Raw genomic sequence first — 25,412 nt, forward strand, 5'->3', positions numbered from 1 at the left:
TCAGACACAAAAGTTTTCCACGTTTTAATTGCACGTTGAAGAAAATCTCCAAATTCATGGCAAAAGTATTCCACATTTTGAACCCATACAAAGGAAAGTCCATAATTCACGACAAAAATATCCCACATTTTTCAATGGGATTAGCTAACTTTTTCAGAAGTTAACGTTCTTTGTTGGTCATGTCCCGTGAGCGTGATGCACGTTCGGGTTGTCGGCGCTTCAAAATTTGGAAATTGGCTGCTATAGAATTTCCCTCACAAAGAGGTTTCACTTCCCAGATGAGTGCCATTATTGTATTGTTGTAAGAAGATGCACCAAGTAAAATTCAATCATCAATCACTCAATTTTGCTCCCGGTTCAAATTTTATACAATCAATTACTTACTTGGATAACTTGGAAACAAACCACCAAAACGATTCTTCTTTGATGCTGACAGTCAGTGTTTCTTTTTCAGGTTTATCCAGGTTTATCCACAAATATTCAGTCACTTGCCTTCAGCCAATTCGATTGACTTCCAAATTTGCCATACTCACTTACTTTGCCAAATCTATAATTTCAATGTCAAAAGATCACAGCTTCATGGCAAATTTTAGCCTGGATATCCAGACCGTTTATCTGATATTCCGATGGCGTATTGGCGGCCGCCCACGCTAAAGCTCTAAAGGAGCGGGCCAATATACCATCGGAGAGAAATAGTAGTCATCCATTGATGTGCCGACATAAGTTTAGCCCTCATTTTCGGGGCCGTGCTGAACGCTCAAAAATTGTTTTTTTGAGATCTGGCGCGTCAAAAAGACCGTCAAATCACTGTCGTTAGTTACCACGTCATGAGTATGTCGGCAAAAATTACAAACAACATGGCTGATGTAATTTTCAAAAAATGTGTGCTGTTATGGTTGTTTTTGGTTTCTTTTGATGGATTTTTTGTAGTTTAACTGTACTTATCACTCCCTGAATATTAGTTTTACTATCCAGTGTAATTTCTGTATGTGCACCAACCCAAAAAATGTGTGTGTTTTTCTACCACAGAAAAGTTGATAATCATAACTTTTGTTTTTGTTTGTTTTGATGGCTGATTTTTTCTGCACTTTCTCAAATTTTATACCATTCAAAGACCAAAGAAACTAAAGCAGGTATGTTCCTATGGACTTAGGCTTTTATCAGTAACTTTCATGTTGTTATCTATCTTAGACCGTCCTCCAAATATAACTGTTGTCCACCGGCCGACAACCGACAAACCGACTTCAGTGTTCCAGAACTGGAGTTTTTTGGATAAAATCTTTATTAAACTCACCCAAGATTGATTTTCTCTCCTCTGGTCTTGCGGGTAACAGTAAGGTTTCTGGTCCTCCCACAATGACACATCTCTCGTCCGGCTCTGAGATTTGTCGGATGTTTAATTCAAGAAAAGGTTGTCAGAAGTCACCCTGCAGGTTCACTCATGCCTGTAACCGCAAGGTTGGCTCTCAGGCTTGTGGAAAATCACATCAAGGTTTTCTGCATCCTGTGAATGAGGGTGGCTCTCAATGACTCTTTTCTTCTGAACCTGGTCCTTCTCCGCTTGATTCTGCACTTTGGGACAAAGAACTCCAAAATGATCCGGACCGTCAATTTTTATTTGATGGTGTGGTCAATGGGTTTCAATTGCTCCCAGCAGATGCTTCAATCAGCCCTGCGGAGATGGATAACTACAATTCTGCTATTGGCCAGAGTTCTAAAGGGAAAGTTGAAGCCACTATCCTTGAAGAACTTGCGGCCGGAAACTACATTATTGCTACTGAAAAGCCTGTGATAGTCAGCGCACTTGGAGCAGTTCCAAAGCCTGATTCTGAGGATCTCCGTTTGATCCATGACTGTTCAATGCCCCACGGTATGGGCGTTAATTCTTACATCGATATTGAGAAGCAATCTTTCCAGACCCTAGATGACGCCTGCAGGTTGATAGGGAAGGATTTCTTCATCGCTAAGATAGATTTGAGACATGCGTATAGATCTGTCCCAGTCCATCCTTCTAACCGAGATGCTCTCGGGTTGAAGTGGAAATTTAGTGGGGATAGCCATTACACGTATCTAAAAGACACACGTCTCCCTTTTGGCGCACGCAGTGCCCCTGGTATTTTTCATCGTTTAACTCAGAGTGTCAGACGTATGATGCAGAGAAGAGGCTACCCTTTGATCATAGTGTATCTTGATGATTTCTTGGTCATTGGTAGAACTCAGCATGAATGTCAAGCTGCCTTTGATACTCTTTCCTCCCTTCTGGTTTCCCTAGGTTTTACCATCAGCCCCTCTAAGCTTGTCCCACCATGCACAAGACTGGTATTTCTTGGAGTTGAGATTGACACCACCTCTTTGACTCTCTCGCTCCCAGTCAAAAAGCTAGGTGATCTGAAAGATGCACTTCTGTCTTTTCAGTCCCGAGCTCGTGCATCAAAGAGGCAGCTACAACAGCTTGCTGGCCGTCTTAACTGGGCTTGTAAAGTTATTTATGGGGGAAGAACTTTTTTGCGTCGTATTCTTGACCTTATGGGCTCCTTACGGAAACAGTCATCCAAGTGTTTGTTGAGTGAGGAGTTTTTTAAGGACATTTCTTGGTGGTTAGATTTTCTTGAGATTTTTAATGGTCAGTGTTCCTTTCATGACACTAGACCTGTTACCAACATCCACACGGATGCCTGTACAACTGGCATCGGAGCAGTTTTTGAAAATGACTGGTTCTATTCTAACTTGTTGGTTGATGCTCCTGCCCTGGCAGGCTTGCACATCAACTACAAGGAAGCGCTTTGCATTGTTTTTGCCTTGGAACGCTGGGCACCTTACCTGTGTAATAAGGTTGTCCATATTTACTGTGACAACACGGCTGCAGTTGGGATGTTGAATAAGGGATCATCTCGCAACCCGCTCATGATGACTTACCTCAGACGTCTGTTCTGGTGTTCTGCCAGCTATAACTTTCGCCTAAAAGTTTTTCATGTTCCGGGAGTCCAAAATGTTGTTGCTGATCATGTATCTCGACTCCATGAGCATGCACATCTTGCAGCCTTTCTCCAGTATCTTTGTGACTATTTTGGTCAATCTGCTTCCACTGATAATGTTGTCTGGCACATGTCTGTGAACTGTTTCTGTTTTCTTCTTGGCTTGCATGGCTCTGGCTCACGTCTTCACTCTGCTTTTTAGAGTTTGCGTCTTCGCTGCTGGCAGATGTGCAGTTCTATCGTGAAGCCACCTATGCTATCAATACCCGCAAGGCCTACCGTACTCACCGCAAGGTCTATCTTCAGTTTTGCAATATGCTTGATCTATCGCCAGCTCCTGCTAAATGTGTGCACCTCTGCATGTATGCTGCGTATCTAGCCCGTTTCCTGTTACCTCAGTCTGTTTGTATATATTTGAACATTGTTGGCCTCCTGCATCGTGAGATGGGATTCCCCAACCCTCTTCTTGATAATTTTTTCCTGTCCTCTGTGTTGAAGGGTATCAAGCGCTCCAAGGGTGTCCCTCCCGTCCCCAAGCTTCCCATCACGGTTGAGATTCTTTCTTTCATTCACTCCCAGCTCAACCTGCGGGATAGTAAACAAGCTTCCTTTTGGGCTCTATGTCTGGTTTCCTTTTTTGGGCTTTTTCGGAAGAGTCACCTTTTACCCGTTTCCCAGAAGGATTTTTCCCCAGACACTTTTCTCACCAGGGATGATTTTACCTTTTTGGATTCTGAGATCCACATCAGGGTGAGATGGAGCAAGACTATCCAGTTTGGTCAACGCACTGTTACTATACCACTGGTGGCGATGCCTTCGTCTCACCTCTGTCCTGTTTCAGCAGTTTCACATGCCTTCTCCCTTACCCCAGGGGCCCTCCCATGTGATCAAGCTTTTTGTTGGAGGGATTCCTACCTGGGGGCTAACCGAGTTTTTGTTTACCGGGATTTCATGTACATTCTTCAAGCACACCTCTCACGTTCTGGGCTCTCACACCGTCAATATGGGTCACACTCATTCAGACGTGGTGGGGCTACCTTTGCTTTGGAGGCTGGTGTGCCTCTTGACTCCATTGCAGTTATGGGTGACTGGAAGTCTGATGCAATGTATCTTTACCTACATATGCCCTTGTCGCAGCGTTTGCATGCCCAGCATTCTATTTCTTCATATATTTCTTCTCTATCTAACAACTAATACACACATTGGATTTGGACATTTGTTTTATTTTCCTAGTTTATATTCCTGTACATATTTTGTCTGTGCCGTTTTCACAGTGTTTATTCCGTCAAGAACTGAAAATACCATGTAGACATATCTGTGTGCTTTCTACCTATCCTTGCCTATAGCCTTTTGTGTTTAAGTGTCTGATATATGTTTTTGTATATCAGGGTTTAGATGCAATTGGTTTGTTTTGGTCCTAATCCGGACTCTTGATTTAGCCTCACTTCATGCCCCTTATAAGGCCTCAGATTTTCCACATGGGCCTTTTTCAGTTCTTTAGTTCTTCAGTGCAGACTGCTGTTTTTTGCTCCGCCTCCCTCCCCAGCATCTTGGTGGAAGCTTTCCTAGTCCAATTTCATTTAATGCTTAGGACACCGAATATATTGATATTTTTCTTAGATTTTCTTTATGTGAACCGTTTCTTTTACAGTCTATACTATGTATTTGCCATTTGCTGGCTCATTGATTTTATATACCTATATGTTTGTATTGTGTCATTATTTACTATACTGTTCTCCTGTAATCATTTGTTTTATTTTCCTAGTTTATATTCCTGTACATATTTTGTCTGTGCCGTTTTCACAGTGTTTATTCCGTCAAGAACTGAAAATACCATGTAGACATATCTGTGTGCTTTCTACCTATCCTTGCCTATAGCCTTTTGTGTTTAAGTCTAAATTATTAACTTTTTTACTTCGCATGCGTTTAAAATAAGGAAACTTTTTTCGTGAACTATGAACTTTTCCTTTGTATGCGTTTAAAATGGGAAAAACTTTTGTCGTGAACTATGAAATTTTCCTTTGCATGCGTTTTAAATTGGAAAAACTTTAGTCGTGAACTATTAACTTTTTATTTGCATGCGTTTAAAATGGGGAAAACTTTGGTCGTGAACTATTAACTTTTTCTTTGCATGCGTTTAAAATGGGGTCACTTTGGTCGTGAACTATTAACTTTTCCTTCGTATGCGTTTAAAATTGGGAAAACTTTTACCGTGAACTATGAAATTTTCCTTTAAATGCGTTTAAAACGGGGAAAACTTTTGTCGTGAACTATTAACTTTTTCTTTGCATGCGTTTAAAATGGGGAAAACTTTGGTTGTGAACTATTAACTTTTCCTTCGCATGTGTTTAAAATGGGGAAAACTTTTACCGTGAACTATTAACTTTTCCTTTAGATGCGTTTAAAATGTGGAAAACTTTTGTCGTGAACTATGAAATTTTCCTTTGCATGCGTTTAAAATGTGAAAAACTTTTGTCGTGAACTATGAACTTTTCATTTGCATGCGTTTAAAATGGGGAAAACTTTTGTTGTGAACTATGAACTTCTCCTTCGCATGCGTTTAAAACTTGGAAAACTTTTGTCGTGAATTATGAACTTTCCTTTGCATGTGTTTAAAATATGGTTTAATACTTTTGTCATGAATATTCCTTTTTTGCATTCTTTTGGAAAAATGAAATTGTTTCTCTGGCTCAAAAGTTTTTTTCTTTTTGGCATTAAGTGAGACCAAATTAATTTGTTGTTCTACAGGCCTGACCGACCCTAATTTTTCAAAATAGAAAAAATAATAATATTGAATTTGCGACTGAACAAGTTGAAAATTAATGTATTTGTAAATTCATCCCAAACTTAGATCAATTCAGAATATCACAATGGAAATGACACAAATATCATTCATCACTAAAGAGGAAAAAGTCTGGTTGCTTCAAAATGTCAATCTTGACCTTCTGACCCTAGATTTTCAGAGATTTGATTTTTTTATATACTGACTTGCTGACCAGGACTGACCCATATTCTTCGAAAGGCCTCCCTGTAGAACAATAAATAAATTTTGGAAATAGACCTTTTGCTATTTACGATTTCATATTGAACAATTAAAAACTCTAACATTAAAACAATAACTCAATAATGTATAATTAGTTAAAGTGGATTCTAAATATTGTCATCTCATTGTTTGATACTGAAGTATGCTTGAGTTTTTTATTCATTCAACATGACATTGCGAATAGGAAAAGGTCTGTACTATACTTTTTTTCCTTTTTTTCAGTATTTTTAGCTACACATGATAGTATATGCCAAAAAAAATCCATCTCTCAGAAATTTTGACATTTTCCTTGGTTTATTGTAAAATTTTCTCCATTTTGTAAAGTAAAGGTGTAAGGTGAAGCACGACGCTACAGATCAAATCTGTGTTTTGACTGGACTCACCAACCTTTATGATTATAAGGGTACAGTCTGTTTATTGCGATTGCGACAACTCTTTTTAAATTCAAGATCCACTGACAGTCTTTAGTGTTTTCATCTTACTTTAATATACGGCGTTTGTTTGTCATTAAATTTTTTGTTTGCAACTTGCAATAATCGAGGAGACTCTGGATCGCTTTGCAACTTATAAACATGACATTTACGGCTTGTTTTTGTCACTCTCGCCTCTCGCATGTCTTTGCTATGCAAACAGAGTGGAGGGACGGAAGAGTTCTGAAACGCGCGCAACCCCTTTTATATTGATTCCTATGGAAGTCGAGAAAGGTCATCTGGTGATTTCTTTCAAAATCTGTCGAGATTTCTTTCAAGTTGTTGAGATTCCTTTCAAACTGTCGAGATTTCTTTCAAACTGTCGAGAATTCTTTCAAACTGTCGAGAATTCTTTCAAACTGTCGAGATTTCTTTCAAACTGTCGAGATTTCTTTCAAACTGTCGAGATTTCTTTCAAACTGTCGAGATTTCTTTCAAACTGTCGAGATTTCTTTCAAACTGTCGAGATTTCTTTCAAACTGTCGAGATTTCTTTCAAACTCTCGAGCTTCCAAGAAAGCGTCGAACATTACACTGGGGGAATCACCCTATTATTATCCACTTGTGAAAAGTCCACGTGCCAAGCTTTTCTTTATAACGATGTTTTGCCATAGATGTGGCAATGAAATTAGGGACATCTTTTGTGGCAATTGTGGCACACAAAAGCGGAACATTATCGTCAACACTCTTGAAACAGAAAGGGATATAATTGAGTACTATTTCAGAAGGGGCTTTCAATCCGAATCAATTTTATTGTTTTTGGCTCATAACCATGCGTTGAATATAAGACTATGCACATTGAAAAGAAGATTGAGTGATTATGGGCTAAGTAAAGCTGGTGGTGAAGTTAGTGACGATCAACTTCGGCAAATCATAAGTAATGAGATTGAAGGGCCAGGTTCCCAACTTGGCTATCGAGGAATGTGGAATAAATTACGGACTATGTATGGGATAACAACTCCTAGAGACACTGTAATGATAGACTCTTAAGAGAGATCAATCCTGAGGGCACCGAAATGAGGAAGGCTAGAAAGTTAAGAAGGCGTGTTTATTAATCTGATGGCCCTAATGACGCGTGGCATATAGATGGCTACGACAAGTTGAAACCCTAAGGACTTCCCATTCATGGTTGTGTGGATGGTTTTTCCAGAAAGATCATATGGCTCAAAGTTTGCAAGTCAAATAACAACCCAAATATCCCGGCTAACTTTTTCTGCAATGCAATTAAAGAATTCAAAGTGCTTCCAAGGGTTGTAAAAACCGATCGTGGTACTGAAAATGGTGTCGTGGCTACAATCCAGTCCCACATTCATAACGATATCAATGCTCACCGTTATGGTAAATCTGTAAATAACCAGAGAATTGAAAATTGGTGGTCGCATCAACGTCGCGGTTACACAAATTGGATTATCAATTACTTCAAAGAAAGATAATAAAGCCATTATCTTCGGAGTAGTTTACAGTTAACTCCGACTGGATTGGTGCTTCCTATTTTTCTTTCCCGCGTGTGGAGGTGATACCCATGTCCTGCGTTTAGTTTATGTTCCCGCGGTTTTGATGAGGGAATCTCTACATTTTTTCTGGAAAAAAATGAAATCGTGATTTTTTTGGGAACGCGACACTTATTGGAAGCTCGACAGTTTAAATGAAATCTCGACAGTTTGAAAGAAATCTCGACAGTTTGAAAGAAATCTCGACAGTTTGAAAGAAATCTCGACAGTTTGAAAGAAATCTCGACAGTTTGAAAGAAATCTCGACAACTTGAAAGAAATCTCGACAGATTTTGAAAGAAATCGCCAAATGACCCTTCTCGGCTTCCATAGATTCCTATCTATATAGGAAATATTTGTTAAAACGGTAATTTTTCTTCTCCTTCTTCTTCTCCTTCTCCTTCTCCAAGTCTAACGCTCGGTTTTGGTCAATTTCGTGAGTTTGTACATGAGTCTCTTTTTAAATCAAGCTCCGGCGGTAAAAACAGTAGGATGTTCTTTTTTCGAGGCGGAAGACGTCATTTCTTCGAGAAACGTCTGTGGTAAATATCCGTACGGCGCTCTATTCTCCTTGTCGATCGGGCAACGTCGCCCGTTTCAGAAGCGTATTGTTGATCGATTTGTTTCTAACTGTCAAAACAAAGATGGCAGAAAATAGACAACAACTTTTGATGATACAATCTTGGTCTTGGAAAAACAGGACATTTTATCAACTTTCACAACAAACTAACTTCAATTTTGTTTGTATATTTACATAAATCGTACGAAGGCAAGTGACTGTGAATAAATCTGACCATGTTATACCTGAAAAATTACATACTTGCAATATGAAAAAAGTTTGCACCCAACGAATGCAATGGCCAAAATGCCGACAATGCAACAATGCAACAATGGGAATGGTTGATGAACTGGTTTTAGCTAAAAATTTAAACATGGAGCAAAATTGACTGGTTAATGATTGAATTTCCCTGTTTTTTTTACCTACAACAATGAATTAACTGCCAACTGCTGGGGTTAGTGACAGTTAGTGAAAACTCGTTGCGGTTATAAATTTCAAATTTTAAAGCTGATAACTGGATCTAGAACACCACGGCCCCAATATGAAGAATGTTATGGTATACTTCTTAAAAGGTTTATTGCATTGAATATGGATGTAAATAATTTGAAATCACCTCACATGTGCAATTTTTCAATTAAAATTGTTCTTGAACTTGGAGATTTTCTTCCCCGCGTGCATTTTAAAACGTGGAAAACTTTAGTTGTGAATTTAGAGATCTTTTGCAACTTGTGTTTTAAACGTGGAAACTTTTGTCGTGAATTTGGAGATTTTCTTACCGTCAACTGCTCCAACTTGGGACTATCTGGACAAAACATGGGACGGCAATTTGGCCGCCATTTCACCGAACCTCCAAAGTCATTTGATTTGAGTTAATGAACGGCGTATTAAAAAATGGCAAAACAATGGAGCGTTTGACATCACTCGCGCGGCAAGTTACACACGCGTTATTTGTTAATCCCATCAGGTGGTTAGGCAGCGGGCGTTCTCTAATTCTCCGATCGGCGCTATCAGTGAAAGTTATCGTGACATGTTATGAAAGGAAGTATGATTGATAAACTTGGTGGAGTTATCAAAACAAATTTGTTGTCAAAGAAATTTAACAAGTTAGTGAAAATACAGACCAGATATCAAACAGTCCCATGTTTCGACCAATCGTCCCAAGTTAAAGCAGTTGACGGTACGTACATTTAAAACGTGGAAACTTTTGTGATAAATTTGGAGATTTTCTTACACGTGCATTCAAAACGTGAACTTGACATTTTCTTCCACATGCATTTAAAAAATGAAGAAAACTCAAGTGATTTCCTGGCATGACAATTTATTTTATTTTCTGACATTGTTTTGGAAATTTTGATTGTTTCCAGGTATGTGACATTTTTTGCTCTTGCAGCATGCTTTTGGAAATCATAAAATGGCTTCTGTTAGGGGAATTTTTTCCCATCGACATTTTTTTAGATTATGAAATGTTTCCCATATATAAAAATGAGATTTTTTTTTTTTTTGCATCCTGTCGGAAAATATGAAATTGTTTCCCTGTTTTGAAAGATTTTTACTTTTTAGCACGTACATTATTTCAAAAAACTCCAAAAGTTACTTTAAATTTTTACATTTTTTACAACATTTTATATATGAAAGTATAATGCAAAATATTTCATCTCATTTTGAAAATATATAAAATTTTCTTTGGTTTTCTTACTGTGAAATATTCTCCTTTTTGTCATTCTTTCATTTTAAATATTTGCCCTTTTTGGCTATATAATATTTCTGGAAATCAGCGCTTAAAATAATATAATTATATAATCAGGTCTTTTGATGTGTTCAACAACACTCTACTTGGCGGTGCGACGCCGGATGACCGCTAGCATAATACTAAAATCCATTTAAAGTCCACCTAACGAAAATTTAAAGTTCCAGCCAATTTGATTACTGCATTGTTGTTCTCAGTCGGGTTCAGCTTGGATATATTCCGTGATCCGTAGCTTTGAACGTACAGTCATCTTATGAATAATCCTGTAAATACTGGCAATAACATAAATGAGATTTTGAAATTCTTAGGGACTTGTGTTGCTTGATGTTATCTGAGATTTAAAGCACTTTGAAATCTTTTGAGGACATCAATTATTATTTTAACATTTGTAAAGGAAATATTTATCCGCATCTTTGCGGCTCTTGTTTTTTTTAAGAAACTAGTTATACCAAGCAGCCTCAATGTTTCTTAAGAAATCGGCCTTTTGAGCCTTAAATGTTTCTTACATGTTTCTAAACTTTTTGACGTAATCAGCCTTATGGAAGACTGGATTGGAAGGTTCTTAAAAAAACTGAATTAGAAAATGTTATTTTCTCATTCTCAGCCTCGGCATGTTTCTTAGATGTTTCTTAGTTTTTAGGCATTCTGAGCCTCATGTTTCTTAAAAGTGTGTTTCTTAAAAAAAAAAACGTGTACNTATTGGCAGCCGCCCAACGCTCAACCAGATATAAAATATGCCAGACCTACCTTCAGAGCAAAGCGTATCGTAGCATATTTCACATCTGGTATAAGATAAATAGAAAAGTGACAGTGGAATCCTAGTGCGTGAAATTGGAAGCTTATATGATGCGCAAACGATGTTCCTCTTTTTGGTCGGCATCGGAAAGACGGCAAAGTCTTTAAATAGTGAATTCACCAAACATGTCCTTCGAGGAAATATCTGTGCAGCATTGAGACTACTTGAGAACTCTTCTACAAAAGGGGTACTTGAACTCAATACAAGTGTGAAAAACATTCTTTCTGAACTTCATCCCACAGCCACAATACCAGAACAGGAAGCTTTTGTGCATGACGAGATTGTAAATATAGATCCCATTGTATACGAACAGATCGACAGTAATACAATACTCGCAGCAGCTCTGAAGACTAAAGGAGCGGCAGGTCCATCTGGCATGGATGCAAATGGCTGGCGTAGAATCCTTGCATCAAGGAACTATGGAAAAGTAGGTGAGGATCTACGCACAGGTCTAGCAAACATGTTAAAAGTTCTATGTCGACAAACCATCGACCCTTTGTCAAATGAGAGAAATTTAGAAGCCTTTTTTTTGCATGTCGGTTAGTTCCACTGGACAAGGGCCCTGGAGTCAGACCAATTGGGATAGGCGAAGTTATGCGCAGAATTTTCGGGAAGGCCCTTATATCGGCAATAAAAGGTGACATAATGAAAGCTGCAGGATCGCTACAAGTTTGTGCAGGACAACAATCTGGCTGTGAAGCAGCTGTTCACGCCATGAATGCTATTTTCGAGGAAGAGGAAACAGATGCCATTCTCCTTGTTGATGCATCAAATGTATTCAATTCCCTAAATCGTGTCGCGTTCCTTCACAACATCAAATCCAAATGCCCCGCCCCAGCCACTTATGTTGAGAATTGTTACTCAAGACACTCAAGACTTTTTGTTCACGGAGGTATGGAAATTAGATCTGAGGAAGGCACAACACAGGGTGATCCACTTGCAATGCCGACGTACGCCATTGGCCTCCTACCCCTACAACAACTCCTTCGAGACGAAATAGACTCAGATCAAGTCAATAGTGTTGCTTTTGCGGACGATATAGCTGGTGCGGGAAAGCTACAAAGTTTAATAATATGATGGAATGCAATTGTTCGCTTGGGAACAATTCTTGGCTACCATCCAAAAGCTTCCAAATCCTGGCTCATTGTAAAAGATGAAAAACTGGATGAGGCAAAAACACTATTTGAAGGAACAGAAGTAAAGGTCACAGCCTCTGGAAGGAAATACTTAGGAGGAGCTATTGGAACTGACGAATTTAAGATAGAATATATTGAGAGGCTGGTTTCGAACTGGGTTAACCAAATAGAACGGTTCAGTGAACTTGGGAAATCTGAACCACAAGTTGCTTATTGTAGGTGGCTTTATTCACAAACTAACTTTTCATCTTCGTGTTCTCAAAGACATGAACCACCTATTGCTCCCAATAGACACCGCAATCGACACATTTTTCATCCCTGCAATAACAGATGGTCACCGATGTAGCCGTGAGGAGGGAAAATTGCTTGCACTGCCAGTAAGACATGGAGGACTCGGGATACCTATCTTTTCTGAAATCGCAGGAACTGAATCAGTCACGACCTGACAGACAGAATTTCTCATCAGACGAAAGAGTTTAATGCGAAACGATACCAAAGGAAAGTCCAAAATCACGAAAGAGAAAGAGGAAAGGTATAAAGTGAACTCTGGAAGAATTGACATGACACCAGACCAAAGAAGAGCAAACGATCTCACCCAAATCAAAGAATCGTCCAACTGGCTAACTGCAAAACCCCTTGAGACGGAACATTTCAACCTCACTAAAAGGGAATTCTTTGATGCTATATCGATAAGATACCGCTGGCAGCTTAAGCATCTGCCAAGCGTTTGTGCGTGTGGAAAGAAATTCAATGTAGAACATGCGCTGTCCTGTGCGAAAGGTGGGTTTGTCTATCAACGCCAGACATTTGTGCTAGAGGGTTCTGGACTAGAGGCCAACGGGCATTTTTTGACGTTAGGGTTTTCAACCCATACGCCCGAGGGGTAAATCACTCAAAAAATTCTCGTACACGATTGCAAAAAAGTCAAAAAAAAGTCAATAAAAAGTCAAAAAGTCAATGAAAAAGTCAAAAAGTCAAAAAAAAGTCAATGAAAAGTCAAAAAGTCAAAAAAAAGTCAAAAAAAAGTCAAAAAGTCAATGAAAAAGTCAAAAAAGTCAAAAAAAAGTCAATGAAAAAGTCAAAAAGTCAAAAAAAAGTCAAAAATCTCTCTTCAAAAAGATGAAATTTCCACTTTCTTAACCCTCTTTTTTTCTTTGATTTTCAAATTGATTTTGTGATTTCGCAATATGTAACGAAAGTAAGGCGTCAATATGACGTAATTAATCTTTTTATTTTATATTCTATCGAGAATTTTTAGAAACTTTTCTTAAGTAAAACAATGATAAAGCACCTACTAATTTCATAATTTTTAAATTCCATCAACTTGGATATATAAAACGCTAATAATTGAACTATTGGATAAACTTTAAAGTATAATTTTGACTGCAAAAATAAATTAAATAGAGAACTTCAGAGATTTGAGAGAATGTAAAAAGTGTGTGTACTCGAAGAAGAATTTTGTGAAGATAAACGTGAAAGTGAATATATAGTATACTTAAATCTTTTTGGATTTTTGAACTGAGAATCATTTTTTGGAATGAAGGTGAAAAAAGCAGATGACCCTCAATCTGGTACCCCTGACCGAACACCTACTGATCAAGATTCTGACGATGGTAAGTATTTTTAAATGTACTGTAACATATTTTATTATTTTATGTAATTTTGTTTCTATTAGAAAGAATGCAACGACGTAGCTTTTATCTAAAATTTAGGGATTATCAAATGATTTCAGATCTTTGTCTAGTAGATTCTTTCATGACTCTAAGCGAAACATGCAAATCTTTTATTTAACCTTTATCTTAGGGACGGGTTCGGTATAGCTCTCAACAGCGTCAGTCTCGAATAATCTCCTGCGCCTTTTCGGCAACCTTTCAGTCGGGTATTCAAAGGAAAAAAGTTTCTCTTCTTAAAACCGGTTTCTAATAGCCCAAAAAATTTAAAGCATCTGATATCAGCTCAAATCTTTTTGAGAGATGGCATGAGTGATGATTATAGATTTCTAAAAAAGGATAAGGTAAGGGATAATTTTTTCTGGAGGTAGAAGGGGTCAAAATCAGGAGGAAAAAAGTATATACAATTTTTTCGGAAGCACAGTCATTTTCCTTTGATTTGACATCGTTTGATAATTGAAAATCACTGTAAAAGTATTACGAGCCTGTCTCAGTGACCCGGTGAAAATTTTTAGCCAGTGGTGATGATGGTTTAAATGTCAAGGGACACCTGGTCTTCAAATACAGCAATTGGATTTTAAATTTAAAGATCCTTTGCATTTTTGGGTCACTTTACCCCCTTTCTACATAAGAAGGGTTCATGTTAAAAACGGCATTGAACAACCTAAATTAAATTTTATTGCTTGTTTAAAAAGATGATTTTAGTTGGTTAATTGGAGATTTATAATATTTTTAGATGTGTTGGTGGCTGAACGTACAACTTTACCAGAGGATTTACCACAGGAAATTCCACCTTACATCTGGGACTACCTACCTGACGATGCCGAATACATAAAAAACTGTCTTGAATTCAGCAGCTATAAAACTATAGACGCCATTATAAAACTAGAGGATGATGCAGAGGTCAAGAAAATGTTTGAATTTGTAGTTATGATGGAGCATGCAGTGTCAGACAAAGAGAAAATGTTTGGTATATTTGCCAATAAGCCAGAAAGCATTATGATTAAACCTGGTCTAGTGCATGTCTTTAAAAAGTTTGTACAGGCCGTTAAAAATCTTAAAAATCCTAAAAAAAAAGCAACTAGTCTTAGAGCAAGAAACACTAATAACTTCAAGGCTAAGGATAAAAAACAAACTCAAAAGAAAAGTATACCATTGCCCACATTAGAGTACATTACCGACCAACTGAAAGGCTGGATGAAAAAACAATCTATCAACAAACCTTTCACTTTCAAACTTACGGAAAACGAATCTACTTTTTGCTTTATATGTGACCATTGCAAATGGAAAATACACGCTACTGCTAATGGTAATGGAAAGATATGCCTCTCAAATATACATAAACATTATCGCACAAGTGAACGCTGTAAAAAGACCGATCCAAAAAGCATGAGTCAAGCTTCAACGAAAACAATGCGTGAATTCTTTGGGGGCAAACAACCTTCAACCTCTACCACCTTCAACTTATCATCTCAATCAAAGCAAGCATCAAAAATAACCACAGACGAAACAATTGTCGATTTCACACCAGAAATCGATTTAACTAATGATCAAGTGGTCCAAAACAATGAGGCTGGTTCAAAAAACTTGCAGCTGCCCGTTGGTCATCTCGTGAATACAGAAACCAGCGGGCACTAATGAAAGCCTCTTTAGATTGTCATAAAATTACCAACTATTTCGACATCGACAATCTTTCAGAAAGAGTTGACAGTATCGATGAGATTCGAGCTCACGTCAACCGGTCTATTGGTACAGAAGAAACAAGAAGCATTGCCCCGCTCCTGAAGCGCTTATACGAAAATGCGGTGAAAAATGCGAAGTCCGAAGCAAAAGGTCATCGTCATGACACGCTTATTAAACAATTTGCTTCTTCACTTGTGTGTCTCATTGGCCCTGCAGGTTATGAAATGATTCAGGCTAATTTTGGTTGCGGCTTACCACACATATCGACTGCTCGGAGATCAGTACAAAAACAAAGAAAAATTGTCGAAGGTGAATTTTACTTTAATGAGCTGAAGAATCATCTTCAAAAATGGCAAGCACCATTATTTATCAACGTCCAATTAGATGATACACGAACCATCAATAAGGTCGAGTATGACCCTTCAACAGATCGCTTTGTTGGGTTTTGTTTACCATTGAAAAATGGTCTTCCCATAGGAGATGCTTTCCAACTACAAACTTTTGAAAGTATCAAGACAGCCATTGAAAACGAAACCGTTGGCAAGTATGCACATTGTATTGTGGCTAAGTCTGTAAAAGCAGGTGTACCATCATTTGTCCTTTTCAGCTTAGCAACTGATGCTAAGTACGATCATACTATAATCTTGAAACGCTGGAACCACATTGAGAAAGGATTGAAGGAAATTGGTCTTACCGTATTAAGTAATGGTGCTGACGGAGCTGGTCCTTTTCTTAAGGCAATGACCATAAAAACGCAACTTTTCAGTCGAGCTTACGATAACACTTTACCAAACTACTGGACCTTTTTCTGGATGCCAAAGTTGCTGGAAGATTCGTTAGTTTGCCAAGACACGGTGCATCTTCTTGCCAAACTTAGAACGCGACTCCTTACACCGTCGAACCTAATCGTCTTGGGCAGTGAAACGGCTTGCCGTGGTCATCTTGAACACGTATTAGATGACTTTTCCAAAGAGGATCATGGATTATCAGCGCAAGTATTGCAAAACAAAGATAAACAAAATTATCAGAGTGTGGAAACATTGTTGAGTGATGGAGTTGAAAACTGTCTAAAGAAACTATCAATAAAATCAAAAATCCAAACTAAGGGTACCATCACATATCTATGGCTAATGAGAAACATCAAGGAAGCATTTTTCAATAAAGCACTATCACCTGTAGAACGTATCCATTTGATTTGGCAAACCATTTTTTTCCTACGTATTTGGAGACTTTGGCTGAAGGCAAACACCTACAACGAACAGGATCATTTCATCACGCAAAACGCATATGTTTGTACCGAGCTTAACGGCCATTTGCTCATCAACCTTGTCCACAATGTCATCACTGGTAAATTCCCAAAAGAAGCTCTCCGTGTTTGGACATGTGGATCACAATCTTGTGAGCAAACCTTTCGATTGCTACGTTCAATGACTTCCACGTTCTCAACTATCGTAAACTTTTCCATGAAAGGTAAGTGTGACTTTATTAGCCCAAAATGATTTATCTGAAAAAAAAATGCTATCTTCATGTTATTGTGTACATCCTTATACTTTCCACATACAATTCAGAATTTCAGTTCTCTGTTTCTACAGCAAAGTCAAATTTGGCTCTAACTCTAAAACTTATCTTTTAGGAATCCTTGAACGAATGCACAAGCTACATTACCTATCTACGGTTGAAGCATCAGAAGAAATCATCTTCCCTAGAGTTAAACGTAGACTCTTGCAAACAAGAGAGGAAACTGAGGTGACTCTTCAAATACCAACAGTTGCTGAGATAGATGATAGCATATTCAGAGCCAGGTAAAATGATTAAGTCGTGGGATCAAAGAGGTTTGACTGATGCATTTACGGGACCTTTTGCGTGAAGGCACGATCTATGATTTCAAGCGTGATCCATAAATTAAAAGATAATTTTTTTAGTGTGATAGCGTGTATTATTTACAGAATGACTTACAGAATTAACAAGGAAGTAATAGTTCCCCGCTAGGATGTCGGGCGATTATTAATTTTCTATATATTTTTAAAAGTTTTTAGCTCTAAAGTGTACTTGGATGAACATTTGTAATTTCCTGTAAGAGGCCTTTATTAGGTACTGAGAGTAATTTGAAATGTTTCTCTCCCTCAGATACGAAGCTCTAACGAGGGCAAGGGAATGTGGAATCACACTTCAAAAGTATGGAGATGAGCACCTTTTATTTCCATCTAATGAAGCATTGATACAATCTGCAGTTGACAACGACCACGAAGGGGAAGACATCGAAATCGCGCCAACAGCACAACAAGATGGTATTACAACTGAGGAAGCCATCACAATAAACGAGGATATCCTCAACATCAACCTTGTCAAAAAACGAAGCACTGGGGTACCTGTCTATGCTGAGCAAAGCGATAAATCAGGACGAAACTATTCATTGATGAACAGTCTTGGCAAATCCCAGTTCATTCGCTATAACGGAGCATTTATACGGAAGTCGACAGCTCTTTATTTGCTTCAAGAAAAAAAGCAACTTTCAAATGATCGCCTTCTTAGAGTACGTGCTTCTCAGCCTAGGCATTTGTTTAATGGTGAGGGTGAAAGAGAAAGTGAACAACAGCAGATTGTAAGATCCGGTGATTTGTGCCTTTTTCGAAGGACAGATTCAGAAAAAAGTTTGATCGGAAGAATCATCCAATTTTCTTACCTGGAGGGGAGTAAAAAGGAGAGGCAATACTCCAGCTCGTATGTGGATATGTCTCTCGATAGCTATAAGAAAATTGGAGTATTTGCAAATTGGTATCACGTAAAATCACCAATCGTGTCTAGTAGCGTTTCTTTTGTCCCTAATGAGACTTTCACAACGGGATATTTATCAATGGAGAATTACATATCATCGATCAAAGAGTCAATCCTGGAGGATAATGGAGAAGCTTCGTTTACTATTAGTAAAGATAATCTGAAAAAGATTGACCCAAACTGGTCAAAAACATTCACTTTTGATCAAGAATTTTTTGATCATGAATAGACACGTTTTCTTGTACATATTAACCCCTTCTGCTGCTTGCTATATGTTTTTTCCTAGAGGTCGTTCAGGGAAATGTGGTGTGTCGCAGTCTTATGAATGATCCGACATTACTAAATTACTGTTTAGAAGGTAATTAACAGTATTGAATTTTGGTCTTTTCCCCCATTTTTCAGCATGATTTTTAAAACAAAAAATATCACGGTTTTACTACGTCCATTTGTAAAATTTAAGAAGTAGTGCAAATTACTCTCTTTATAAGATTGATTTCGCCTGTCAGGTTCGAATTTTGCTATAAAAGTTTACCTGACAGTGTCAAAGTCTGTGGCACATCACTGTCAAAGTCACTACCCCCTCCCAAGATGTTTATTTTATTTTTTGGAATATTTTACTTATAGCACATTGCTTCGACCTAGAATCTTGATTTCGGATAGTATAAACTTTTAGAAAGCGTGCTGGACCTTCTGGCGGTTTGTTAATTCGGTAGGTTTATCTCAAAGTCACTTTCGATATCCCTTAACGGCTACGTAAATAAATTATAAGTGGATAGAAAGGTTCGTTATGAGATAGTGGGTAAGTTATTCGAGCCTAACTAACATTTTTATAGTTTTTTAGTTTTCTCTATTATAATTAGGTTTTATATTATTCTTTAGGAACATAGCTTTCGTTTTTTTCACGATTTGTAGCATTACATTATTGGTCATTATTGATTAACTTTACTAATAATAATCCACTACATTCCCTGCTTACATCATTTGATTTTTCCCTATAAACATTTTACTTCTATAATAGCCCGTAATAACCAACCTTACTTGGTGAACGACTTGTAAAACTATATATTTGAGTTGCTTTGAGTTTTGATATTGATTTTTAACGTCTCAGATATTCATAAACGATTGAAGAATGAAATACCATACCTTTAGGCCAAAAATTACCGTGGCTGATTTAGCCATTTCAGTTTGTATGTTTGTTGTAAACTCTCGGCCGGTAATCTCAAACGTTCGGCCGAGAGTTTACAACTACCGGCCGAGAGTTTACGACTACCGGCCGAGAGTGTACAACTACCGGCCGGATGTCAAAACTCTCGGCCGGACACCCCAAACTTTCGGCCGGTTTTTTCTTGGCCGATCTGGTCAGGAAATTGTGTACTTTTTGGCGGATTTTTATTTCCATCACGTACGCACGTGCACACACCACAACAGACAAGGAAAAGATGGAGAGCGAAGACGGGCAGTTTACAAACCTTTTCAATGTTCAAGTGGGAGCGACTGCATATAAGGAACAAATAGGCGACCTATATTATCCTGTTATCAATATTACAGTGATATGATTGATATTACGATCCATCGTATTGTCTACTATAATATATAGTTATAATATAGTCATATATTACACATACGTATGTTCTCGCTTCTTCCCTTTTCAATCTCGCCAAACAAACCTTATGCATTTTCCCTTCTCCCTTTCTCCCTTCTTCCCTTTTCAACTTCGTCAATCTTATGCTTTTTCCCTCGTCCCTTTCTCCCTTCTTCCCTTTTCAGCTTCGTCAATCTTATGCTTTTTCCCTCGTCCCTTTCGCCCTTCTTCCCTTTGCAACTTCGTTAATCTTATGCTTTTTCCCTCGTCCCTTTCTCCCTTCTTCCCTTTTCAACTTCGTCAATCTTATGCTTTTTCCCTCGTCCCTTTCTCCCTTCTTCCCTTTTCAACTTCGTCAATCTTATGCTTTTTCCCTCGTCCCTTTCTCCCTTCTTCCCTTTTCAACTTCGTCAATCTTATGCTTTTTCCCTTGTCCCTTTCTCCCTTCTTCCCTTTTCAACTTCGTCAATCTTATGTTTTTTCCCTCGTCCCTTTCTCCCTTCTTCCCTTTTCAACTTCGTCAATCATATGCTTTTTCCCTCGTCCCTTTCTCCCTTCTTCCCTTTTCAACTTCGTCAATCTCATGCTTTTCCCCTTGTCCCTTTCTCCCTTCTTCCCTGTTCACCTTCGTCAATCCTATGCTTTTTCCCTTGTCCCTTTCTCCCTTCTTCCCTTTTCAACGTTGTCAATCTTAAGCTTTTCCCCTTGTCCCTTTCTCCCTTCTTCCCTTTTATCTCCTCAATTTTACGCTTTTTCCCTTGTCCCTTTCTCCCTTTTTCCCTATTCAACTTTGTTAACACCATACTTTTTTCCTTGGTCCCTTTCTCCCTTCTTCTCTTTTCAACTTCGTCAATCTTTTGTTTTTCCTTTGTCCTCTTTCTTCCCTTTGTGAAGGAAATATGCCCCTGCTGTCAGACTTTCGACCCTCGGACCAAAGACTTAGAGAAAGGAAGACGTCGCACCATTGTTTCACCTTAGTTATACGGCACAGATATAGATTTTTTTTACTGGATTGTCCCGTGTTGAAAAATGCTGAGTCAGCAGAAAAAACTAGATTAAAATATTTTTTTAGCGATGAAAGATTTTTCAGAGAAAAGTACAAGCAAATTTCTTGGAAATACAAGCATTTGATAACTTTTGACTGCTGTTTGCTTCAAGGATGGCGGAACCTGGGTATTTTAATGATGACCTTGATGAAGTACTGATAAGTTTCATTCCTGATGAACTAGTCAAGTCAATAAAGAATGGCACTGATCAAATCTCAACCTGGTCCATACTGGAATTTGTGATAAAATCAATGATGCAACCAAGAAAATTCCAAACATAGTTCTAAAACTGTCTGCTGATGATGTACAAGAAAAGTCTGAAAAATTGTGGAAGAGTGCTCTCAGCTGTTTACAAGACGACAGATCATTTTTTATTGGTGATCAATGTACTATTCAAAAACGAAAATGTACTCTGAATAACTTGATTGCCAATTTATCAGTTTTTCAAGAACAATTCAAAACAATCCTACTAAAAATTTACGAGATGGTAGAACTATGCTTACCAACTACACCTTTGATTTCAGAAGGAAGAAGATTGATGTGGCAAAAGTTTTATACGTATATTTCCTCTGAAAAATGTACAATTGACTGGATACCGTTACGCCAAATCTCAACAGTAGCAAACTTTGACTTAATTGTGTATAAGTTGTCTTCTAAATTGTTAGAATTATTGATCACTGAAAACATAGAATCGTATCTATCACTGTATGAAGAGTCAACAACATCAATACCAATGGGAGAAAAGATGGATGATAGAGAACAGAACATTGTTAAGTATGTTGCAGGCTTTATTGCACATTCTGCAACAAAATATTATAAAAAAAGGGAAGAGGGGGAAAAATTTGTTGATGCCATCAAAACGTGGAGCATCAAAACACGTGAAGCCAAGTGCTTTGAGTTTAAAGACAAGTGGGTTGACTTACAGAATAGAGGTGGACTGGTGGATGTCAATGACAATTGCTTTTTGTTTTTTCGTACCGTGGAATATTCAGTGTAGTAGTGAGTATTCAGTCTTTAATCCTGTCACACTGAATAACTATGCAGGTGAAAATTTGAAAAAGGTTATCCAAGAAAAAATTTACAAGCGAAAGTATCTCATATATAGATGGGATGAATTAATGAAAGGTGATAACTTGGAATCCTTTGAGAAGGAAAACCTTTTCAAATTGGTGATAGCTCGATGGATTGACATTCGTGGAAAGGCATTTGTCAGAGCTTGGGTTGATGGTCTTAGAAGTCAGTATAAAGATAAGGTTTCAGAGAAAGGGGAACATTCTCATAGAAAGCAGCTGAATGCAAAAAAGAGCACAAAATCTAAATCTAAATCTAGTAAGTAAATTTCAATCCATTAACCCATACCTCCATACCTCCTTCTGCTTGAAGGATTTGTCAATCTGTTTATTTAAATTTTTTGTGAAATTCTTGTTTAGGAAAGAGAAAATCTAAAAAGCACAAAGAGAATGTCATGAAATAATACGTTAGCTTTAGAATGCAGTGCTCTTTTTAGTACTCTTGTTTTCAGTCCTGAATGTCAGGCGTAATGTCTATCCTCCGTTCAAAAAGTGTTCACTACACTTATACAAACACCTGATAAAGAGAAAAAGTTGGTCATATTTAAAAATTGGGAATAACGTAGATTTTATTATTTTCCTTTAATAACAAAATTTTTTTATTGCCTAGTGCAAAGAATGCATGTTTTTACCAAGTTTGTTTGCAAACAAGCTAACCAAGCTAATATATTAGCTTAGTTCTTCTAATTTAAATTTAATTCTTTCATTGTCCCAAAATCACTCCCATTATTCTGTGTCATTTCATTGTTTTCAGTTGTTTTTTGTCCTCAGCTCAGTCACTTGCTCTATCCAACAAACAGAGACTACCAAGGAGTCTAAATCAAACTTCAATTTTGAAACTTACTTAATTTAATTTTCATTGAGGTGTATTTTTTTAACAAATTGTATAAACTAACTATTGTTTAGAAAATAAACAAAAAAGAGAGTAAGCTTCTATTAATCTTCTCCTTTTGTAATTTTTAAAATTTCAAAAGGGGATTGTGAAAGAAGATAATTATCCTCTCTATAGAGATAGTCAAGAGTAATAAATTATAATTTTGTGCCTTATATTAGTTAAGTTTTGTAGATATCATTATAAACAAATAATAATAATAATATACTCTTCCACAAATTTTTGCCCAATATAACAATGTCTAAATTATTATTTTTGAGCTAGCAAGTTTTTTCTTTGCTTTATTTTTTCTTTCCAAAGTGGCTCTTAACTTCTAGCATCCAAATGTATACACTTGCATAGAACTCACTCAAATTTCAATTTGAACCCTTTCTTTGTGCAACATCAAATACACTCAGCAGTGTTCTAAACACAATAACCACCAACAATAACTTTGGTCTCGTTTTTTGATTTGGTTACATACAGGGCCGAACCTTAACTGCAAACAAAAAGTAGAAAATAATGTTTCATTCTCTGAAATTAATCAGCAAAAAGTTTCAATAGGCAACATTATATCATAAATGACAGTAAGATAACTAACTCTAACTCTAATGAGGTTTTAAATTTAAAGAGTTGTTGCAATAAACAGACTGTACCTTTATAATTAAAAAGGTTGGTGAGTCCAGACAAAACACAGATTTGATCTGTAGCATCACGCTTCACCTTGTCCTAATAGTATTAGATTGTCAAATTGAACAAACTCTCTGTTAGTTTTTCTAAATTTTTTACTTAAAGCTAATCAATAATCAAATTTCACCCTGGTACCTGATAGGTATACAGAAAACCACTTTTGATACTATAAATTATGAAAAATGACATGGACACACGACACAGAAAATTTTTTAAATTTTGTGACTTTATTTCAGTAATGAAAATGAAACAAAACAGTGTTGTGTTGTTGCAAAAAGCGTGAATAGTGTAAGAATAGTATAAAAAAAGTTGTATAGTGAATAGTGTAAGAATAGTTGTATAAGTGAATGGTGTAAGAATAGTTTAAAAAAGTTGTATTGTATGATTTTGATTTTCAAAACACCATAATAAAATGGTAATTTGAGATTTTGAACCTAGATCCCTGCAAAAATCTCTAAGTTAAAAACTAAAAAAGAACAGAAAGACCTTTATTTGCGCTTTCGACGCTTCAAGGGTATGCCGACATCTTCCATGAACTGTTGTTGATTTTCCTTAGGTATGGTACAGTTTCCATTCAAACTTGCAACATTCTTAGATTTTGCACTGTGCAAACCAAGTTCACTGTGAGCATATTGGTCCTCTGTTGGATTTGTATTGAAACCACACTTCCTTCGTTGTGCTGAAAAGTGCTGTTCAAGGGGATCCTGAGAAAATTTGCCACTTAATACATAAAAGCCAGGGTATTCCAAAAGAAGATCTTTGATTAGTCGCACTGTTGACTTGACTAAATATTTGTAGAATGAACAAAAATTAAACAATTATAAACAATTCAATAATCTCTATAACTCGTCAAAATTTTAAAACATTGAATTTTTTTACCTTTTGTACTCAGCTGTTGAAAACATTTTTCTTGAAATATCATGAAAAAAGAATTTTGATTATTGATATTATACCACGGTAGAAAAAAACTGAAGAAAAATAATCATATGATACCAAAACTTGGTCAAGGAAATTTAACCTGTGATCTGCAATCCTTCAAATGTGGGTTGGCTCAAACATGGCTTGTTTCTCTCCTTCTTTGTCAAGTGTATTTGTGATTTTGCTTCTTCTTGCCATTGTATAATGTAATCTTTAATGAAGTCCTTCTCTAGCCACTAGGTAGAAAAAAGTTTATAGAATGTTAATAAATAACAGAAAAACTAAAATTTCTTGAACATTTTAACTCCAAAATTCGAACATCCTATGTGAAGAAAAGTACTTTAATCTGAAAATGTCAATTGTGACTCATCTAAAATTTCACTCACATCAAAACGAGGATCGTTGACTGATTTGTATGGGTTTAGTGCTGGCTTCTTTGTAACAATGCCTTGCCTTTCATATTGCCCATTGAGGCAGTCGAAAAAATAATCAAAGTTTCGACAGAATTCTTCTGTACCCTTTGTTTCTGGATTGTTTCTATACTTCAAACAGTTTGCAACAGTTGTACTGAGAACCTGAAACAGAAATAACCAGTTGCAGTTAATGTTGATTTAAAAGAATTAAAATAATCAAAATTACTATTGAGAAAATATGACTATGCTTAGTTTGGTATAGCATATGGGCAGTTGGTCTAAATTTTCAATTGAACAACATTTCAAATAAAAATCTTGTGAACTATTCAAACTAACCTGTGCAGCAAGCCTAACTTTCATTCTCGAAGAAGGTGTCAGCTTTACATGTTCTTTTCTAAGCTTTGTCATGTATAGACCAGGAGTTGTTGGATTTGAATCATAATTCTTTAGTGAGACAAGATGACCCCAGCTAATCGAGT

General features: G+C 37.1%; 1 protein-coding gene across 2 annotated transcripts; it reads left to right on the top strand.

Annotated features, from left to right (window-relative positions):
• Positions 1-13,527: 13,527 nt before the first annotated feature.
• On the top strand, positions 13,528-19,267 carry LOC136799730 (uncharacterized). 2 transcript variants are annotated; one of them, XM_067056442.1, is made up of 4 exons: positions 13,528-13,828; positions 14,622-17,038; positions 17,202-17,370; positions 17,696-19,267. In XM_067056442.1, exons 2-4 carry the CDS (start codon positions 15,523-15,525, stop codon positions 18,570-18,572), a joined length of 2,562 nt encoding a protein of 853 aa, XP_066912543.1. In that variant the 5' UTR covers positions 13,528-13,828; positions 14,622-15,522; the 3' UTR covers positions 18,573-19,267. The 2 variants fall into 2 exon arrangements, with proteins under 2 accessions (XP_066912543.1, XP_066912544.1); XM_067056443.1 differs by lacking the exon at positions 13,528-13,828 and having other exon boundaries at positions 14,325-17,038.
• Positions 19,268-25,412: the final 6,145 nt, after the last annotated feature.

The sequence above is a fragment of the Clytia hemisphaerica genome, unplaced genomic scaffold (assembly GCF_902728285.1).
Source record: "Clytia hemisphaerica strain Z4C2 unplaced genomic scaffold, Clytia hemisphaerica genome assembly, whole genome shotgun sequence".
Lineage (NCBI taxonomy): Eukaryota > Metazoa > Cnidaria > Hydrozoa > Leptothecata > Clytiidae > Clytia > Clytia hemisphaerica.